The sequence below is a fragment of the Vigna umbellata genome, chromosome 4 (genome assembly GCF_029865625.1).
Source record: "Vigna umbellata cultivar VRB3 chromosome 4, Vumbellata_1.0, whole genome shotgun sequence".
In the NCBI taxonomy this organism is placed as follows: domain Eukaryota; kingdom Viridiplantae; phylum Streptophyta; class Magnoliopsida; order Fabales; family Fabaceae; genus Vigna; species Vigna umbellata.
Window position 1 is genome coordinate 55,602,980 of NC_142168.1, and position 17,569 is coordinate 55,620,548.

At 38.0% G+C, this 17,569-nt stretch overlaps 1 protein-coding gene across 1 annotated transcript; it reads right to left on the minus strand.

The window, feature by feature from the left end:
* Positions 1-361: 361 nt before the first annotated feature.
* On the minus strand, positions 362-12,879 carry LOC148200640 (uncharacterized). The gene is made up of 4 exons (XM_088113014.1): positions 12,313-12,879; positions 5,338-5,432; positions 4,873-5,181; positions 362-453 (listed from the first exon to the last, which is right to left on the minus strand). The coding sequence occupies exons 1-4, from the start codon at positions 12,804-12,806 to the stop codon at positions 362-364; spliced, it is 990 nt and encodes a 329-aa protein (XP_087969140.1). The 5' UTR covers positions 12,807-12,879.
* Positions 12,880-17,569: the final 4,690 nt, after the last annotated feature.

Below are 17,569 nucleotides of genomic sequence, written 5' to 3' on the forward strand. Positions count from 1 at the left end.
CATGGTCTAATTGGGAATGTGAATGCTGATTTTGATTGGATAAGATCTATGGGAACTTGATAGATGCATCAGGAATTGCAAATGCTGCTCTGAATTAGTTTTGAGCTTCTTCATTTCTGCATCAACACTGTTTTAATTCCTAATTTTTGCATTGCATTGGATTGGTCAGGTTTGATTAGTTTCGAACATTGTTGTCACCAGTTTGGTCCATTGATTCTGACCAGTTTAACTCGTTGATTTGCTATACAGGCTATACTGGTCATTTAATTGTGAATCAACTTATTCTTCATTTTCCCTGCATTGTATCATGTGGTATATCTACTGTTTTTGGTGTAACTGTGCATATCTGATTTAATTGGTGTCATATAGCTAGTGCATCAGTTACAAGAATGCAGTGTAGGATGTCTACAAGTGAAGAATGAATCTGCTGATTAGTTGAGCACGAGGAAGAACCTAAAATCAACAACTAGAAATAGCATTAATCAGGGAAGTTGCTTAGCTATATTGCTTTTGTTTGTTTAAACTATTTGTGTTATAGCTTGCAATTTGTTGGATGTTGTGATTTGCTGAATTGGGTGTGATTTTCTTGCAGTTTATTCCTAGAGAGCAAAAGACAATTTCTTTGTAACTGCATCAAGGGCACAAGACCGAGAAAAGGGAAGTGCTTACTGCCATACACATCACCTTGTGTAATCTGTTTTGGATAAGCAAATTTTGATTGAAGATCCGTGCATTTGCCTTTGTAGGAAACTGATCAGGAGAGGCCAAGAGAATTGATTCTAGAAGCAACAAAGTTGAACCAAGACTAAGATGTTAAGAAGCCAGATTGGGCACGTGGTTTTCCTGCAGGATGAACAGGACCGTAGCAGAGTGCATGTTTGTATTTTTTTTGTTCCATTTGATGTGTAATAGGCTGATAGGCTATAGTTTTATTTTAGTTTCAATTTTGTTTGTAATAGGCTTGTGTTAGCCACTGTTAGCTTTAGTTTATTTTTTTGTAAAAGGGCCTTTTTATAAAGTCCAAGTATTTGGAAGAGTCCTTGGTGCTCTTTCAAACTCTTGGCAACTTTATTTGCTTTTATTTTTAGCATAGCTACACAGGTGAATGTGTCTTGTTAGCCAAAGCTACAAGCTTCACTGATGAGAGGGTCGCACCTCCCAACAAAAGTTGTGCATAAAAGAATGCAGTACAGTACTAGGAAGTGACTCCTAGGTCGTCTCTCAAGGACCAATTTGGGTTCAGTCTCAGATCAAACACGCAGTGGGGGGTTTGTGAAAAATTTGTGAATGCGGATGAACTAAATTAAAACACTAATGCAAATGGAAATGTAAAAACGGTCTCAATTACAAAATTAAAGCAGTTGGTCACTAAAGCTAACATTACTACTAAATCAAATAAAACTTGCGTGACTCACTTAAATTGAAATTGCTAAACTAGAAAACGTAACATTGAAAGTGACAAGCATGTGAAATAAAATTAAATGTCCAAGGTGCGAAAAACGACAGCAAAACTAGAACATTCAATGCAAAAATTTTAACCAATAAAAAAAATGAAAAGTAACTTTCGTCATGATGAGCATCGAAAGAAGCAATTGGCAAATTAGAAAAGCATGACTTAAAAGTTATCAAGCATTCAAGCATGTATTCAATATGAAAATTATAACCAAACTTAACTATAAGATTAAGCATTAAAATAATAATAAAGTAGACCCTGGAGCTCCTCTGGACGTGGTAGCAGTCCTATTCTAATTGGATGAAAATTTAAATCCATGTGCTTCCAAAGGCTGTAGGTGAAATGAATCACCGCCTCTCCTTGCTCCAAAATGAATTCAGCCCGTGACATATGTCCATTTTTTCTAATTCTCGTGCACACCAAAATCCATCACCGCTCCATGATTCCACTCCTTCACCATTTCTCTTTTTCTCCAATAAAATATTTCCAGCAAAAGATAAACTCCTTCCAGCCGTGCACCACATCACACGAACTCCATCACCGTCTCAGCATTCAAAGGAAAAGAAAGAAAGCTTCTAATATTCTCCATCTAGCACCGCTTCTCCAGCTTGCTTATCAAAATGAGACCAGCGTTAACATTTCTTAATGAAATCAGCGTTCAAGAGGAAACCAACATGAATGTGAATAAATTTTGTAACAACGTGCACAAGACAAAGCGAAAAATAAAATTTGTCTTCATTCCCAACAGTGTTTTTAGTTCCCCGGGGCCATTTCAAAACAGAAACCTAAAAACTAAAAAGAACACCAGAGTGGGTGGCGGCTAGAGCTTCCAGGTGTGCCCCCCCCGTTCCACCTAATCTTACGTGTGCCCTCCTTTTTTTTTTTAAGCTGGATCTACTCTTCACTCTGGACTGTGGGCGTGGAAGCTTCTGGATGCTACTGGACTGCTGGGCCGTGGAGTGTGTGCTGATGTGTGAAGGCTGGATGTTGGTGCTTCTCCACGTGTGCTCATGGGCTGCACCTCCTGCTTCTTCCCAATCTCTGCATGAAGCTGCTGGAAATTTCTGGATACACTCCTGTGGCAGCTGGACCGTGGTGTTGCTCAAGGGCCGTGTGTTTTCTGCTGGGAGCGTGGGCGTGAAGGCTTGTTGCTGCTGGATTGTGTCCAAGTGTTGGTTGCTGGATCCGTGAAGGCCGTGTGGTTGCTTCACGTTACCACTTCATTTGCTGGACGCACCCCATTCTCATGGGCCTCCGTGTGCTACTTCTCCATGTGCAACCCCAAAAAAAAATAAATCCACACCTCCTCTCTCATCTTAGTTTAAAGTATAATTGATGTGGCATTTTCTTTTCACCTCCAAATGTCCCAAATATTGTCCAATAATTTCCCTACAATTAATAATAAAAATAATTAGCTCAAATAATTCAAATTAGTTAAAATAAGAATTTCCGATCAAATTAAGCACAATTAGGAAAAATGGGAAAATACTGGACATTTAAGCACAATTCCCTAATTAAATTCGGTACAATAAGCTAAGTGAAATTGAGAAAATATTGACTCATCAAAATAGACCACACTTAGTCTTTTGCACTCCTGGACAAAATCAAGACGAAAACCAGGGAACTACTCAAACATCAGGGAGGTGACACAGACTCGACAGACAGACAACAAAGACTCCAAAACAGGAACAGAAACAGAATTACACAGTTCTCCAGGAATCTGGACCAAGAAAGGAAGTAGACAATATCCAACACAGAATCAATCAGAGAAAGCAGATACTCATTAAATCATCCAAGCAATTCAAGACATGGCAAAATGATCAATCAGCTCAAGAGGTGAATCAAAAGTAACAAAACCTCACAGATGCACTATCAGTGTTTCTCTCAAGTGTTTAAGGTAAATCAATGTCACTCAATGCACTCAAGAAAGCAAACACAAATAGACTTGACAAGCCTCTAATATCAAAACTCAAGCACATACGCATGTTCAAATCAAAAGGTCTTTTCATGGTTGTAATGGGGCCAAGGACAAGGGAGGATATATCTGGATAAGAAGCTACAAACCATAAGGAATAGAGAAGCAATGGGGAACAAGTGTAAACACATTCAAACACACCCACAACCTCTAATTTCATCCTCTTCTTGACTCCATTATTATTATTTTTTTTTCTTTCATTTTTCACTGTTTTTCTGCTTCTTTTTTTTTTTCATCCTGTCTCTTTTCTTTACTCTATTCAGCACACAATTTCAAGAGACAAGATACACCACATATTTCTAAAATCAAAACAAGAAGAGGAACCAACTAGCCAATTTATTAGAATCCCCAGGGAGACCACACTTGTTCCCAAGACACTTCCAAAGCTCCAAAATTCCCTAAGGTTAAGGTAATCATGGTTTTTCACTTAGGGCTAGTGTATGAGCTTCAAAACAAAGAAATGGGGAAAGTACAGGCTCAAAAGGGTTATCAAAGGATCACAATAAGATAGGCTTATTTGGCTAGAGAGGCTCAAGAACAAAACTGCCTTTATCACTTCCAAACATGCATATCAATCAAGAATTTTCAACAAGAGTCAAGCCAAGGCATATGTGCAAGCAATCACGAGACGTATCACACACAAGAAAGAACATAAAATGGCTCAAATTCTCACACAGGGTATTTGTGTCACAATCAATTCAACTCTCAAACATCATGATCATCTTCCAAGCAAAGAAAAGTAAGGAATCCAACATCTTAGAGTATCAATGAAGTGAAGGAAAACTGACAACCTAACCACAATCCAGAATTTACGAAAAGCATGCAAAACTGTACACAAGACACAACAAAAACTACCTAGAAAAGAAAAAAAAAAAAAAAAAAAAAATTAACACGGAAAACAAAAACTAACAAAGAAAAATCAGAATCTCCCCCAATAGACCACACTTAAACCACACAGTGTCCTCAATGTGTCATAAGCATAAGATCAGAAATCAGAACAATCAACACATCATAGACAAGTGCAATAAAAGTAGGAAAAGGAGGAGAAGAGAGAAAGAAAACTCCCCTGATCATGGTGGCAGTTGCCAATTTTGGACTTGCAGGGAGATGTCTTCCACCGTTGGATCCAGCCAGGAAGTTTTGAGGAAAAATTGCTTCATCCTCCATATTTGATCAAGCAGGGAAATGTCTTCCACAGCTGGATCTAAGAAGATGTGATTGTTGATGAGCGGGTTCAGCTGGTGCCTGTTGATGTTGAAACTTTCGTGAATGCTGGCACCTTTGTCTTCCAGCATGGGTGCATGTTGGTCAAATTCATTTGTACCTCCTGCAATAGGGTTAGTGCAATGTGGTTCCAAAGAAATAACATGCAGGGGTATAACACCCAAATTATCATACTGAACCTCAGATACATCCTCAGAACATGAATCAATTTCAAAATCACAAGCAATATCAACTACAGACTCAGATTCATGTTCAATGCATGGAGAATAAACATTCGGATGCGACAGCAAAAGTTGGTTCTCATCATGCATAGAGGGGAAATTAAAATCAGACTCAACAACAATATAATCATCAGCATACCTCTCAACCACATAATCATCAACATAATCAAATTGAGGTATGCTTACCTCCTCTTCCTTGAAGATTGCTAAAGTGTGGGAAGATGAAGGTGGTCTACCTGGTTCAGGATTACTGCTTATTTCTGCCTGCTCCTCAAAATATTCATCACTCTCCTCAGGTGCAAGGGTAGGGACATAGGATGATGGGAAAGTAGATGGCGCAACAATAAGCTCATGACTCTTCTCCCCATCTTCTATGTTGATGCCACTATCATCATCATCTGGAATCTGAACAGTCTGAAATGGTAACTCTGAATCTTGAGACTGTTCCTCAGTGAGTTGAGTGGCCATCTGCCCTATCTGATCAGTCATACTCTGAATGGCAGCTCCTATTTCTTGCTGGAACTGCATGTTCTCTTGCTGAAACTGAAGGTTCTGCATGGTCATCTTGATAGCTGACGGCTTGAGCTGAATCCGGAGACGTCGTGAAATCTGGACTTGATCGAGCTGAAGAACCGGAAAACAACGGAAGAAGCAGATTTGACCGGGAATCCTCAGATTCTGCCAAGGAGAAACAGATGAGGCAGCGGAAGAACTAGGATTGGAGGTTTGTTCGGTGGAAAACCTAGGGTTTGGTGCGGAAGCGGATTTGGAACGGTGGAGAAGTGTTTTAGGCGGTGAGAAAGGATCTAATCGGTGGAGAATGGTCGTGAAGCAGAGATGAAGATGTGGTTCGGAGGGATCTATCAGACGTGAGAAGTTTGAGATTCGGAGGTGACGAATCTCATGAGGAAAAGGATTCGGAGGCTTCGCTGATGAAATCTCGTGAGGGAATAAGGCACGCGTGGCATTAGATATGAAGCAAGCCCCGAGGAAGCTTTCAATTGATGAGAGTGGCGTGAGATGGATGCTACGGAGGAGAGAGAATCTGATAATGGAAAATGAGAGAATGGATGTGTGAATGGAATGTGGCTAGAGGAGATCCTTTGGGATTCTCTAGCTTTGACTTTCAAGGTAGAATTGATCTGGAGTGTTCTCAACAGAATAACAATTCATTATGCTCAAAAGTACCTTACAAGAGGTGGTGGCATGTCTATATATATAGGACTAAAAGTCCCTCCTATCTAGCACATGCCTAACACCTTTTACACATGTTTTTAATAAAAGTAAAAGAAATACTATACTAAACTAATTGGCCTTGGGCCCCGTGTATCATCCCCTCCCCCTTGGAAAGGATTTGTCCTCAAATCTGATGGTGCTTTTGAAGACTTATTTTTGTTAGCTTCATAAGGGTTCCTCCTGGGTCAAATATCCATCTGCAATAAGCATCAAACATATCTCTAATGAGTTTTCTTTGACCCAATAAAATATATAAAATAATATGTGTAGAAGAAGGGTTCCAAATTTTGAAATTTTTAATTTTATTATAACAAAGAAACCTTTCTTCATTTGAAATTTTATTTGTATCTTGAGTTATTGGTAACCATAAAGGTAACCATAACCCACGTTGGAACTTTGCATGTGTTGAAAGTGATAACATTTTTAAAGATGGAGTGGTCAATTCTTTGAAAGAAAAGTGAAATTTTGAAATTTCAAATATAAATGGAGAAAAGTGATAGGATAGAAAACCTCCCCTTAAGAGTCTAGCTTCTAGGATAGGAGGAGATGTGACCCTTAGTTGCTTTTTCTTTTCTTCCATTTCTATTCTTTCAACTTCTTCCTTTTCTCTTCTTTGTGCTTCTTTTCTCTCTTTCTCTCTTCTTTTCTCTTCTTCGCTTCTTTCTCTTCTTTCTCTTTCTTCTTCTCTTCTCTCTCTTCTCTCTTTTTCTTCCTCTTCTCTTCTATTTCGTTCTGCCTCTTCTCTTCTTTCTTTTTCTCTTTTTAATCTCTCAATTCTATATTTACTTGTCTCTTCCCATAGCCTCTTAAGTTTTTCTAGAAACTCACTTTCCCTACGAGAGAACCCACTTAAATTTTGAATGAATGACTCACCTTCTCTAATAAGCTCTCTCATAAGTTCTAAGTTTCTTTCAATTTCTCGAGGCACAAACTTTCTTCTCATACAAGCTTTCAATTCATTCCAATCATAAATGGGATATTTTCTACCTATCTTAACATGATATTGCCTATCATCCCACCACTCTCTTGCATGCTTTTTAAAACTAGAAGTGTAAAGATTAAGAATATAAGATTCATCATCTTTAGAATAGAAGGATTCATATTTACTTTTTCTCACCATGAATGAATGCATGTCATTAATTTCCTTTTCCCAAGCTAGGTATGTTAATGCACCAATATCATTACCAAAGAATGGAATATTTTCACTAGCTTTTTTATACAAATCATCTTCAATCCTATCAAATTCATAAGATGAACAAGACTTCCTTCTAGCTTTATCATGTTCTCTTTTGATTCCTTTGTAACTAAGTTGCTTATCAAAATTAAAATTCCTAGAAGACTTGTATGAATAACAAAACATCTTTGTTTCTAAAAGTTTTTCTAGTGTAAAAGATATACAAGATTCACACTTAGACAAGTCCCAGGTAAGAGAGGTGAGTCATGAAGACTGCTTAAGTACCAAGTCTTGCCTTGCCAGAAATGTCTTAGGTTACTACTAGTTATCTTTTAAACAAAAATCACTTTTAAAATCAAAGAACACAACTCACAAACAATCACAACAATTAAACAGTAAAAGACGAGACTTTGCGGACTCTAATGTGACAAGGCTTAGAGTTTAATCCCTTTTAGCCTAAGTCACCCTAAACGTAAGACACTAAAAAAATTAAACACCAACAAGAAAAGTTTTGCCAAGAGTTGAAAGAGTACCAAGGACTCTTCCAAGACACTTGGACTTTGAATGGCCTTTTACAATGAATTTAAGAAAACTAACACAAAAAACCTATTACACATAGAAATGAAGAAAACAATTACAGAAGATGCAAACAGCTGTCACGGTCTGGTACTGGTTCAGCTACAGTTCACTTTTGATGTCAAGTCCTTGTGCTAAAATTCGTACATTGATGTTACTGTTTCGGCAGCTTTGACCCCCTTTTCTGGCTTCGGAATTCCACTCTATGGATCTGATTCACCAGTTCTTTTCTTGCTTCTGGACAACGTTGGAGTCTCCTAGCTCTTGGTTTCAACTCTGCAATCACAAATATACAAAGCTGGATCAGAGAGCTGTTATCGAACATATTGGAAGAGGGAAGTTACACTTAAATGAGCCTTCCCTTTCTCGGTTTGTACACTTGATGCAGAGAAAGGTTCCTACTGCCACTTCTTCATCTTGTACGAAATCTTCCAGAGGCCAAATATTCCTTTCAATTCTCGGCCTAATTCAAGAAACTATCTTGTCCACTCCTTTTCTTTTAGCTGCACAAGCTTTCCAAACTTTCCACTAAGATTATGCTGCTGTTCAATTAACCTCCTGCACAAACTGAATTCCAACCCAATCAACAATTAAACAATTTTAATCCTAACGATTGCAGGCCATACTAAACAATTTAAGCATATCAAAAACAGTTTGAGATAAAAGAAACTCCCTTTAGTTCAGATGGTTGCAACTGTCTTCATTGAAACAGCTCACAATGTACAATCTGCCACAGTACACTCAATATTGCTTTTCCCAAACTACACAGAAAATTCACACTAAATCAGCAGTTCATGCAATCCATAATGAACAATTTTAAACCAAAACAATGTAAACAATCAGAAGCAATTAAAGTAAATAACTCCCTTCAGTTCAACCCTCCCACAAGAAGGGTTTCTGCCTCTGGTTTCCTCAGTGATATTCTGCTCACGTAAGGATTCATTCACATCAGCTCTGCACACATAAATCCAATAAAATCCAGCAACAGAATCCAGCAAGAGCAAATGAACAGTGACTTAAATTCAGATTGGATGTAATTCAATGCAGAAACTAACCACCTAATTAATTCAATCACCAAGTCAGAACTGAAAGTTATGTGCTTTAATCACTTTTTAAAACTGGAGGATGCATTGGCAATTAAAACAGTTTGATGCACAATTGATTATGACAAGAGCAGCCTTTTCAGAAAAATTAATGAATTACAGTGGACATAAACACTTAACCAAACTAGTCACGAACAATGTTCTAAAGATCAGTGGACCATGCTAATCAAATAAATGAACAAAGAGTAATGTGAGGCAAATCAGAAATTGGCAGTTTTTAAAACAGTGTTGTTGCACCAGAAATGCTCATAAAACACTCAGCACATTATTTGCAAATCCTATACATCTACCAAGTTCCCATAGGTCTTTATCAAATCAGAATCAACATTCAACATGCCCAATTAAACCATAAAATCAACAATTCACTTTCAAAACAGTGAGTATATCAATTAATTCAGCAGGCAATGTTTGACAATAAAGTGAGTGCAATGACAGTTTAAACATTCACAAGCACAATTAGCATCACTAGCAAATCAGCAATCACATTCAAGCATTTAATATCTCACTGACTTCATCAAACAGTTTATGAACTAAATTGATTTCAATAACTTCTTAAACAGACACAACTCTCCACTATGATCATCTCATTTTCGTTTCCTGCACAATGAACAATCAACAATTGGTTAAATGAAATTGAACTCTCTTGCAAATGCCAAGGAATTTTAGGCTAAATTAGCCTTACTAAGCTCACAGCACTGAGGTTTCTCTTTAAAAATTTAAAACACTCAAATGAAAGGTTGAAAAGAGAATTTTCAGTTTAGGCCAGAGAATCCTGTGGATCACCACCACCTAATATGCTACCATTCACACTTACCTTCTTTCAAATCCCAAAAACCAGGATGGAATCAGATTTCTCAATCAGGAAAATGGCTAGGCTAAACAAGGTAAAGTGAAGGACAAAACAACTCATAAGGTAATGGAAATGACAGCAGATTAAACTCTTCTCAAGGAAACTCTAGACCAGATGAAATAAGCAATGAAAAGCTTCAATTAAAGATGGCAGAATAGATTGCACATGCATTGCAGACAAAACTAGATAACCAACAAAGACAAACAAGAAACAAAGCTTTTGATCAAAGTGAGCACTCAAACTGAACCTATGATTGGCACTAGAACAGATTTTAAAAGCAAGAAGAACAAACAAGCAAGTTAGAGCAGAAACAATTAAGTGACTCCAGTACTGAATTTTACAAATGCGTTTGATACAATGCCCCAACAAAATTAGTTCATAATTGATAATGTTTTCAGTTTCTGATTTTGGAGCTTCACTTATTTGGATTGTACAAGGTCTGAATGCTTTTTAAACTTGTATAGATATTCTTTTTCACCTGTTTTGATTTCATTCAACAGACCCTAGCTCTTACTACAATCCAACTGAATCATAAACTCACAAATCAAAATTTCAGTACTGCACTATACTTGCTTTATAAAAAATTTGACTTAAAATGGTGGTTTCAAAGGTGAAAAACGCACAAGGCTGATATAACTCGAATTAACTATCTCAACATGTTTAAAACTTCAAAACCAACTTGTTTTGCATTGAAATTGGATGCAGAACATAGTAATTCGAAAATTGAACTTGCAATAGCCAATTATGCAATCAAACAGGTCAACCACACCACCAGTTTTAAGTTTCATTGAGTCAATGGACAAATTATTGATGACTTTAAAACAGCAATGGGAATCTTGAACATGACACGAGGAAGTTAATGTAAGATTTCCAGCAAGATCTATATGCCAGAACAGATTTTAAAACAAAAATTAGACTCAAACAAGACAATGCAGTTCGGCCTACTGCTTGCAAGTAATCTCTGCTGTGATTTTCACACTAACAACCAAGCTAATGCTGAGCATATCACGGCTTTTCTGGTTGGCACTTTGTTACTAATCATCTCAGCATTCCAGCTCAATTTTAAAAGTGCAGAATAGCTTCAATGTTCAGACTCAACAGCTTATTAAAACCAAAATTTCACAACAGAAAATTCAAATCAGATCTGCTGCTCATTTCATGCATCCGAGCTCTCAGTATTGAATGTCATAGCTCATACGGTATGCACATTGAACATACAATCAGATCACCACAAACACAACTCAATTAAGAATTACAACTTGAAGTTATGAACAAGAAAAATCAACTAACATGACAACTATGACAAAACAGAATTGATGCTCAAATAAAATGACTCAAACAAAATTTGGACCGATTAAGATGATGAAAGACACAACCCAAAACAAGGTTAGCATACAAGAAATGACTCAAGCAGAAACCTAATGAACAGATCAAGACCAAAACCACATGATACATGAATCAACACAAGACAGAGAAGGAATCATAATGAACAACACGAATATTGAAGAGATTCAACACGAATGAATAAGACGAAGTAAAAATACTCAAGACATTGCACGAATGATAATCAACAACACCAAAAAACTTGAAAACAAGCAAACGCACAAATTGAATCTCAAGAACAGAGAACAGATCGAGACAGAAATTTTGAGAATCGACGAAGAGTAACTCAGATCAGAGAGAAACGAGATACTTAGCTCAAGCGGACGCGCCTAACCTAGGCTCTGAATACCACTTGATAGCTGACGGCTTGAGCTGAATCCGGAGACGTCGTGAAATCTGGACTTGATCGAGCTGAAGAACCGGAAAACAACGGAAGAAGCAGATTTGACCGGGAATCCTCAGATTCTGCCAAGGAGAAACAGATGAGGCAGCGGAAGAACTAGGATTGGAGGTTTGTTCGGTGGAAAACCTAGGGTTTGGTGCGGAAGCGGATTTGGAACGGTGGAGAAGTGTTTTAGGCGGTGAGAAAGGATCTAATCGGTGGAGAATGGTCGTGAAGCAGAGATGAAGATGTGGTTCGGAGGGATCTATCAGACGTGAGAAGTTTGAGATTCGGAGGTGACGAATCTCATGAGGAAAAGGATTCGGAGGCTTCGCTGATGAAATCTCGTGAGGGAATAAGGCACGCGTGGCATTAGATATGAAGCAAGCCCCGAGGAAGCTTTCAATTGATGAGAGTGGCGTGAGATGGATGCTACGGAGGAGAGAGAATCTGATAATGGAAAATGAGAGAATGGATGTGTGAATGGAATGTGGCTAGAGGAGATCCTTTGGGATTCTCTAGCTTTGACTTTCAAGGTAGAATTGATCTGGAGTGTTCTCAACAGAATAACAATTCATTATGCTCAAAAGTACCTTACAAGAGGTGGTGGCATGTCTATATATATAGGACTAAAAGTCCCTCCTATCTAGCACATGCCTAACACCTTTTACACATGTTTTTAATAAAAGTAAAAGAAATACTATACTAAACTAATTGGCCTTGGGCCCCGTGTATCACATCTGCTCCAACAACTCCTGCAATGTAGGCTCAGAAGTAGAAGGCTGAGGAGCTATTTGAGCAGGAGTATCATAAAATTGCATCTGTTGTTGTTGCTGCTGTTTTTGTTGCCTGTTGTTGTAAATGTTTGTAGCATAAGCCTGAGGTGCATCAAAGGCAGCATGGTGTTGCAAAGAAGGACATGCATCTGTATAGTGGTCACTGGAAGGACAAATAGCACATAGTCGTGCAACAAATGCAGATGGAGATGCAGATCTCTGGTTGGTAGTGAACTGTGTCACCAACTTCGCAAGAGAGTCAATCTTTCCTTCCAACTTGCTTTCAAAATCTGATAAAGACTGGGCAACATCATCATGTACGCCCCTCACCAGAGGATGCGCAATATTGTTCTCCTTATAGAAATCAGCAGAATAATTAGAGTACCATGCAGAAGGAGAATCATAAGTATCGGCAGAATAAGCACTATTCACAAAACCAGAATAAGTAGACATGGAAAAATAAAAATACTAAAAATTACGAAACAAATAAAACACAACACATTTATACATGCAAAACGCACACAGAAAACAGAACATCACATCACATTACATCACAACACAAGACAAAACACTACACACACAAACACAACAAAAAGACCTAAGATTGAACCATTGGTCCCCGGCAACGGCGCCATTTTGATGAGAGGGTCGCACCTCCCAACAAAAGTTGTGCATAAAAGAATGCAGTACAGTACTAGGAAGTGACTCCTAGGTCGTCTCTCAAGGACCAATTTGGGTTCAGTCTCAGATCAAACACGCAGTGGGGGGTTTGTGAAAAATTTGTGAATGCGGATGAACTAAATTAAAACACTAATGCAAATGGAAATGTAAAAACGGTCTCAATTACAAAATTAAAGCAGTTGGTCACTAAAGCTAACATTACTACTAAATCAAATAAAACTTGCGTGACTCACTTAAATTGAAATTGCTAAACTAGAAAACGTAACATTGAAAGTGACAAGCATGTGAAATAAAATTAAATGTCCAAGGTGCGAAAAACGACAGCAAAACTAGAACATTCAATGCAAAAATTTTAACCAATAAAAAAAATGAAAAGTAACTTTCGTCATGATGAGCATCGAAAGAAGCAATTGGCAAATTAGAAAAGCATGACTTAAAAGTTATCAAGCATTCAAGCATGTATTCAATATGAAAATTATAACCAAACTTAACTATAAGATTAAGCATTAAAATAATAATAAAGTAGACCCTGGAGCTCCTCTGGACGTGGTAGCAGTCCTATTCTAATTGGATGAAAATTTAAATCCATGTGCTTCCAAAGGCTGTAGGTGAAATGAATCACCGCCTCTCCTTGCTCCAAAATGAATTCAGCCCGTGACATATGTCCATTTTTTCTAATTCCCGTGCACACCAAAATCCATCACCGCTCCATGATTCCACTCCTTCACCATTTCTCTTTTTCTCCAATAAAATATTTCCAGCAAAAGATAAACTCCTTCCAGCCGTGCACCACATCACACGAACTCCATCACCGTCTCAGCATTCAAAGGAAAAGAAAGAAAGCTTCTAATATTCTCCATCTAGCACCGCTTCTCCAGCTTGCTTATCAAAATGAGACCAGCGTTAACATTTCTTAATGAAATCAGCGTTCAAGAGGAAACCAACATGAATGTGAATAAATTTTGTAACAACGTGCACAAGACAAAGCGAAAAATAAAATTTGTCTTCATTCCCAACAGTGTTTTTAGTTCCCCGGGGCCATTTCAAAACAGAAACCTAAAAACTAAAAAGAACACCAGAGTGGGTGGCGGCTAGAGCTTCCAGGTGTGCCCCCCCCGTTCCACCTAATCTTACGTGTGCCCTCCTTTTTTTTTTTAAGCTGGATCTACTCTTCACTCTGGACTGTGGGCGTGGAAGCTTCTGGATGCTACTGGACTGCTGGGCCGTGGAGTGTGTGCTGATGTGTGAAGGCTGGATGTTGGTGCTTCTCCACGTGTGCTCATGGGCTGCACCTCCTGCTTCTTCCCAATCTCTGCATGAAGCTGCTGGAAATTTCTGGATACACTCCTGTGGCAGCTGGACCGTGGTGTTGCTCAAGGGCCGTGTGTTTTCTGCTGGGAGCGTGGGCGTGAAGGCTTGTTGCTGCTGGATTGTGTCCAAGTGTTGGTTGCTGGATCCGTGAAGGCCGTGTGGTTGCTTCACGTTACCACTTCATTTGCTGGACGCACCCCATTCTCATGGGCCTCCGTGTGCTACTTCTCCATGTGCAACCCCAAAAAAAAATAAATCCACACCTCCTCTCTCATCTTAGTTTAAAGTATAATTGATGTGGCATTTTCTTTTCACCTCCAAATGTCCCAAATATTGTCCAATAATTTCCCTACAATTAATAATAAAAATAATTAGCTCAAATAATTCAAATTAGTTAAAATAAGAATTTCCGATCAAATTAAGCACAATTAGGAAAAATGGGAAAATACTGGACATTTAAGCACAATTCCCTAATTAAATTCGGTACAATAAGCTAAGTGAAATTGAGAAAATATTGACTCATCATTCACCATAGGAGTAGACTTTATAATTGACTTAATTTGTGTATCTCGTAGGGGTCATTAGAGTCCGCTGGTTTCTTTAGTGTTTTTGTTTCTTTGATTTCTGTGTTCACGTTTAGGGTTGATTAGGCTAAAAGGGATTAAACTCTAAGCCTTTTCACATTAGAGTACGAGAGTCTAGTCTTTTATTTGTGCTTAATTGTTTGAGTTTTGTACTTTGTTTCTAAAGGTGATTTTAGTTTAAGGGGTAATTAGTTAGTAGCCTAAGACATTTCTGGCAAGGCAAGACTTGGTACTTAAGCAGCTCTTTAGCTCACCTCTCTTACCTGGGACTTGTCTAAGTGAAAGTTTTGAACCCTTTAGATTAAGAAAACTTTTAAAAACAAAGATGTCTTCTTATGGTTCATATAGGTCTTTTAGGTTAGATAAAGTTGATGAAATGTTTAAACAAGCTAGGAATCTTCCATTATTTGGTAAAGACATAGGTGCATTAACATACCTAGCTTGGGAGAAAGAAATTGATAAAATAAATCCTTGGTTTTATGAAGAGAGTGAATATTATGTTCTTAGTATATATCTCTCTAAGTTAGAAGTGCATGCAAGTGAGTGGTGGGATGAAAGACAATATCATGTTAGGAAAGGTAGAAAGTCCTCCATACGTGATTGGCATGATTTAAAAGCTTGCATGAGAAGAAAGTTTGTGCCTTCAAGCATTAAAAGAAACCTAGAATTAATTAGGGATTGCATTAATGATGGAAAACTTTTTCTTGAGAGTTTAAAGGATCATGGGTTTCTTCGTAGAGAATTAGAATTTGGGGCAAGACTTAAGGAGATCAAGGATAAGAAAAGAGAAAAAGAGATTGAGAGAAAAGAAAAGGAAGAAAGGAAAGAAGAAGAGAAGAGAGAAAGGCAAGAAAGAGAGAAGAAAGAAAAGGAGAAATTGTTACTGATGACAAATCCTATTCTTTCAAAGACTGTGGAACCTAAAAGGGAAGGTTTCCAAATCTTTACTTCTTTTCCAATAATTGATTACTTTTCAATTTTTGACTTCTCTTTCAAACCAATTGTCATGAAAACATTTTCAAAATATGACAATTCAAATCTTGAGTTATTGTTATCTTTAAGAAAACAATTAACTCAAGATAAAATTGAATTTGGACTTCTAAGATTCTCAAAGATTACTAATCAAAGTATTAGAAGTTCTTATTCTCTTGTTTTTAAAGAAAAATTCTTTCTTGGATTGATATTAACCGAAGATATATTTGATGTGTATTGCAGATTCGTGTTTGATCCAGGAGGAAGAAAACTAGATCTAAAAGAATAAGGCCATTCTAAGATGGCCATGCTCCCAAAGATGGTGTGGAGCTTCTTCATAAGGCGATTGCCAGATTTGAGGACAAATCTTTTCTTAAGAGGGAGGGCATGATGGAATCCTACTTGGCTTAGTCTTCCTTTTGTATTTTTACTTTTCCTAGCTTAGCTCTTAAGGAGTATGGGTTACTATAAATACCCAACTCCTCTCTTGTATTGGGACTTTTGAGCTGAATGAGAATTATATTTCTGAAATCAGAATAATTCTCTCTTGAAAGTCATAGGCTAGAGAGTCCAAAGGCTCCCTCTGGCCACCTTCCAAGCACACTCTCATTTTTTTCATTTCTCCAAAATTCCACGATGCTTTCTCTCTCATCCTCCACGCCATCTCTCCTTTGCTGCCACCTCCCTTGCACGCGTCAGCTTCTCATTAGGTTTCCACTCCAACGTATCAGCTTCTCATTTCTTCACTCGTGACATCTTTCACGCTTCACCTTCATTCCTCTCCCGTAAGAACATCATCACATTTCTCTCATTTTCCACTTCGAATAAACCTCATCAGTTAGGGTTTTCTTCTTGAGTGCATCACCATCACAGATCTACATCTCGTCCTTCGTAAGTTTTCATTTCTCTTCATGAATATACATTTCCTTCCATATTTGCACCTCATCTTCACCGTTCTTTCGATTTCCACCGATTAAAAACCTTGTTTCCCGATTCAATCCATTTTCCATCGTTCAATCTTCATTTTGAACCGATTAATCGGTTAATATTGGGTTTCCTTCCATTTCTAGGGTTTCTATCGAATTTAATCCTCTTTTTCTTGTTATTCTTCGAGTTTTTGTCTTTTTCCGATGCGTTCACATCTGGAGGAAGCTTCGAAGGAGCTCGTAACACGCACGTTCGTCGTCTCCTCGGCATTCGTCCATCACATTCTCAAGCACTCTCCAAAGAGTTCTCTTCACTTTTCCCTTCTTCCCCCTTCATAAAACCTCTCTTCCAATCATTTTTTTGCATCAAGTTTCCATCCAAGTTTGGGGTTTGGTGAGAGCATTGCTATTAGGAGATGATTTCTTCACATTCTTAGAGCATCCTTCTCTCATCTAGCATCTCCATCCAAGGAAGTACAAGCATTTTCGATTCTAGGGTTTTGAAAGCATGAATTGGTATGAACATGGTTGTCTAAGCATGATTTTTTAGGGATTTTGAGTTTTATGCGTGATTAGATGAATTATTTGTTGTTTGAACTAATTAAACTTCTTGATTTGGGTCTGGAACTAGGAAGAATGCATATGGGTGGAGATTAGGAGCATTTTTGCATGATTTTGAAATCTGCAGAATCGCAGCTCAGCAGAAGTTACCCCTGAGCGCGATTCTGGCAGAGTGGTTTTT

Excerpts from the sequence above, each read along its gene's own strand:
- LOC148200640 (XM_088113014.1), bottom strand. The coding sequence starts at position 12,806 with ATGTCTACTTATTCTGGTTTTGTGAATAGTGCTTATTCTGCCGATACT. Across the intron at positions 5,182-5,337 it reads TGATCAGATAGGGCAGATGG|CTACCCTTGCACCTGAGGAG; the intron begins CCACTCAACTCA and ends CATCCTATGTCC. Across the intron at positions 454-4,872 it reads GTCTGTAGTTGATATTGCTT|GTTCTTCCTCGTGCTCAACT; the intron begins GTGATTTTGAAA and ends TGTTGATTTTAG.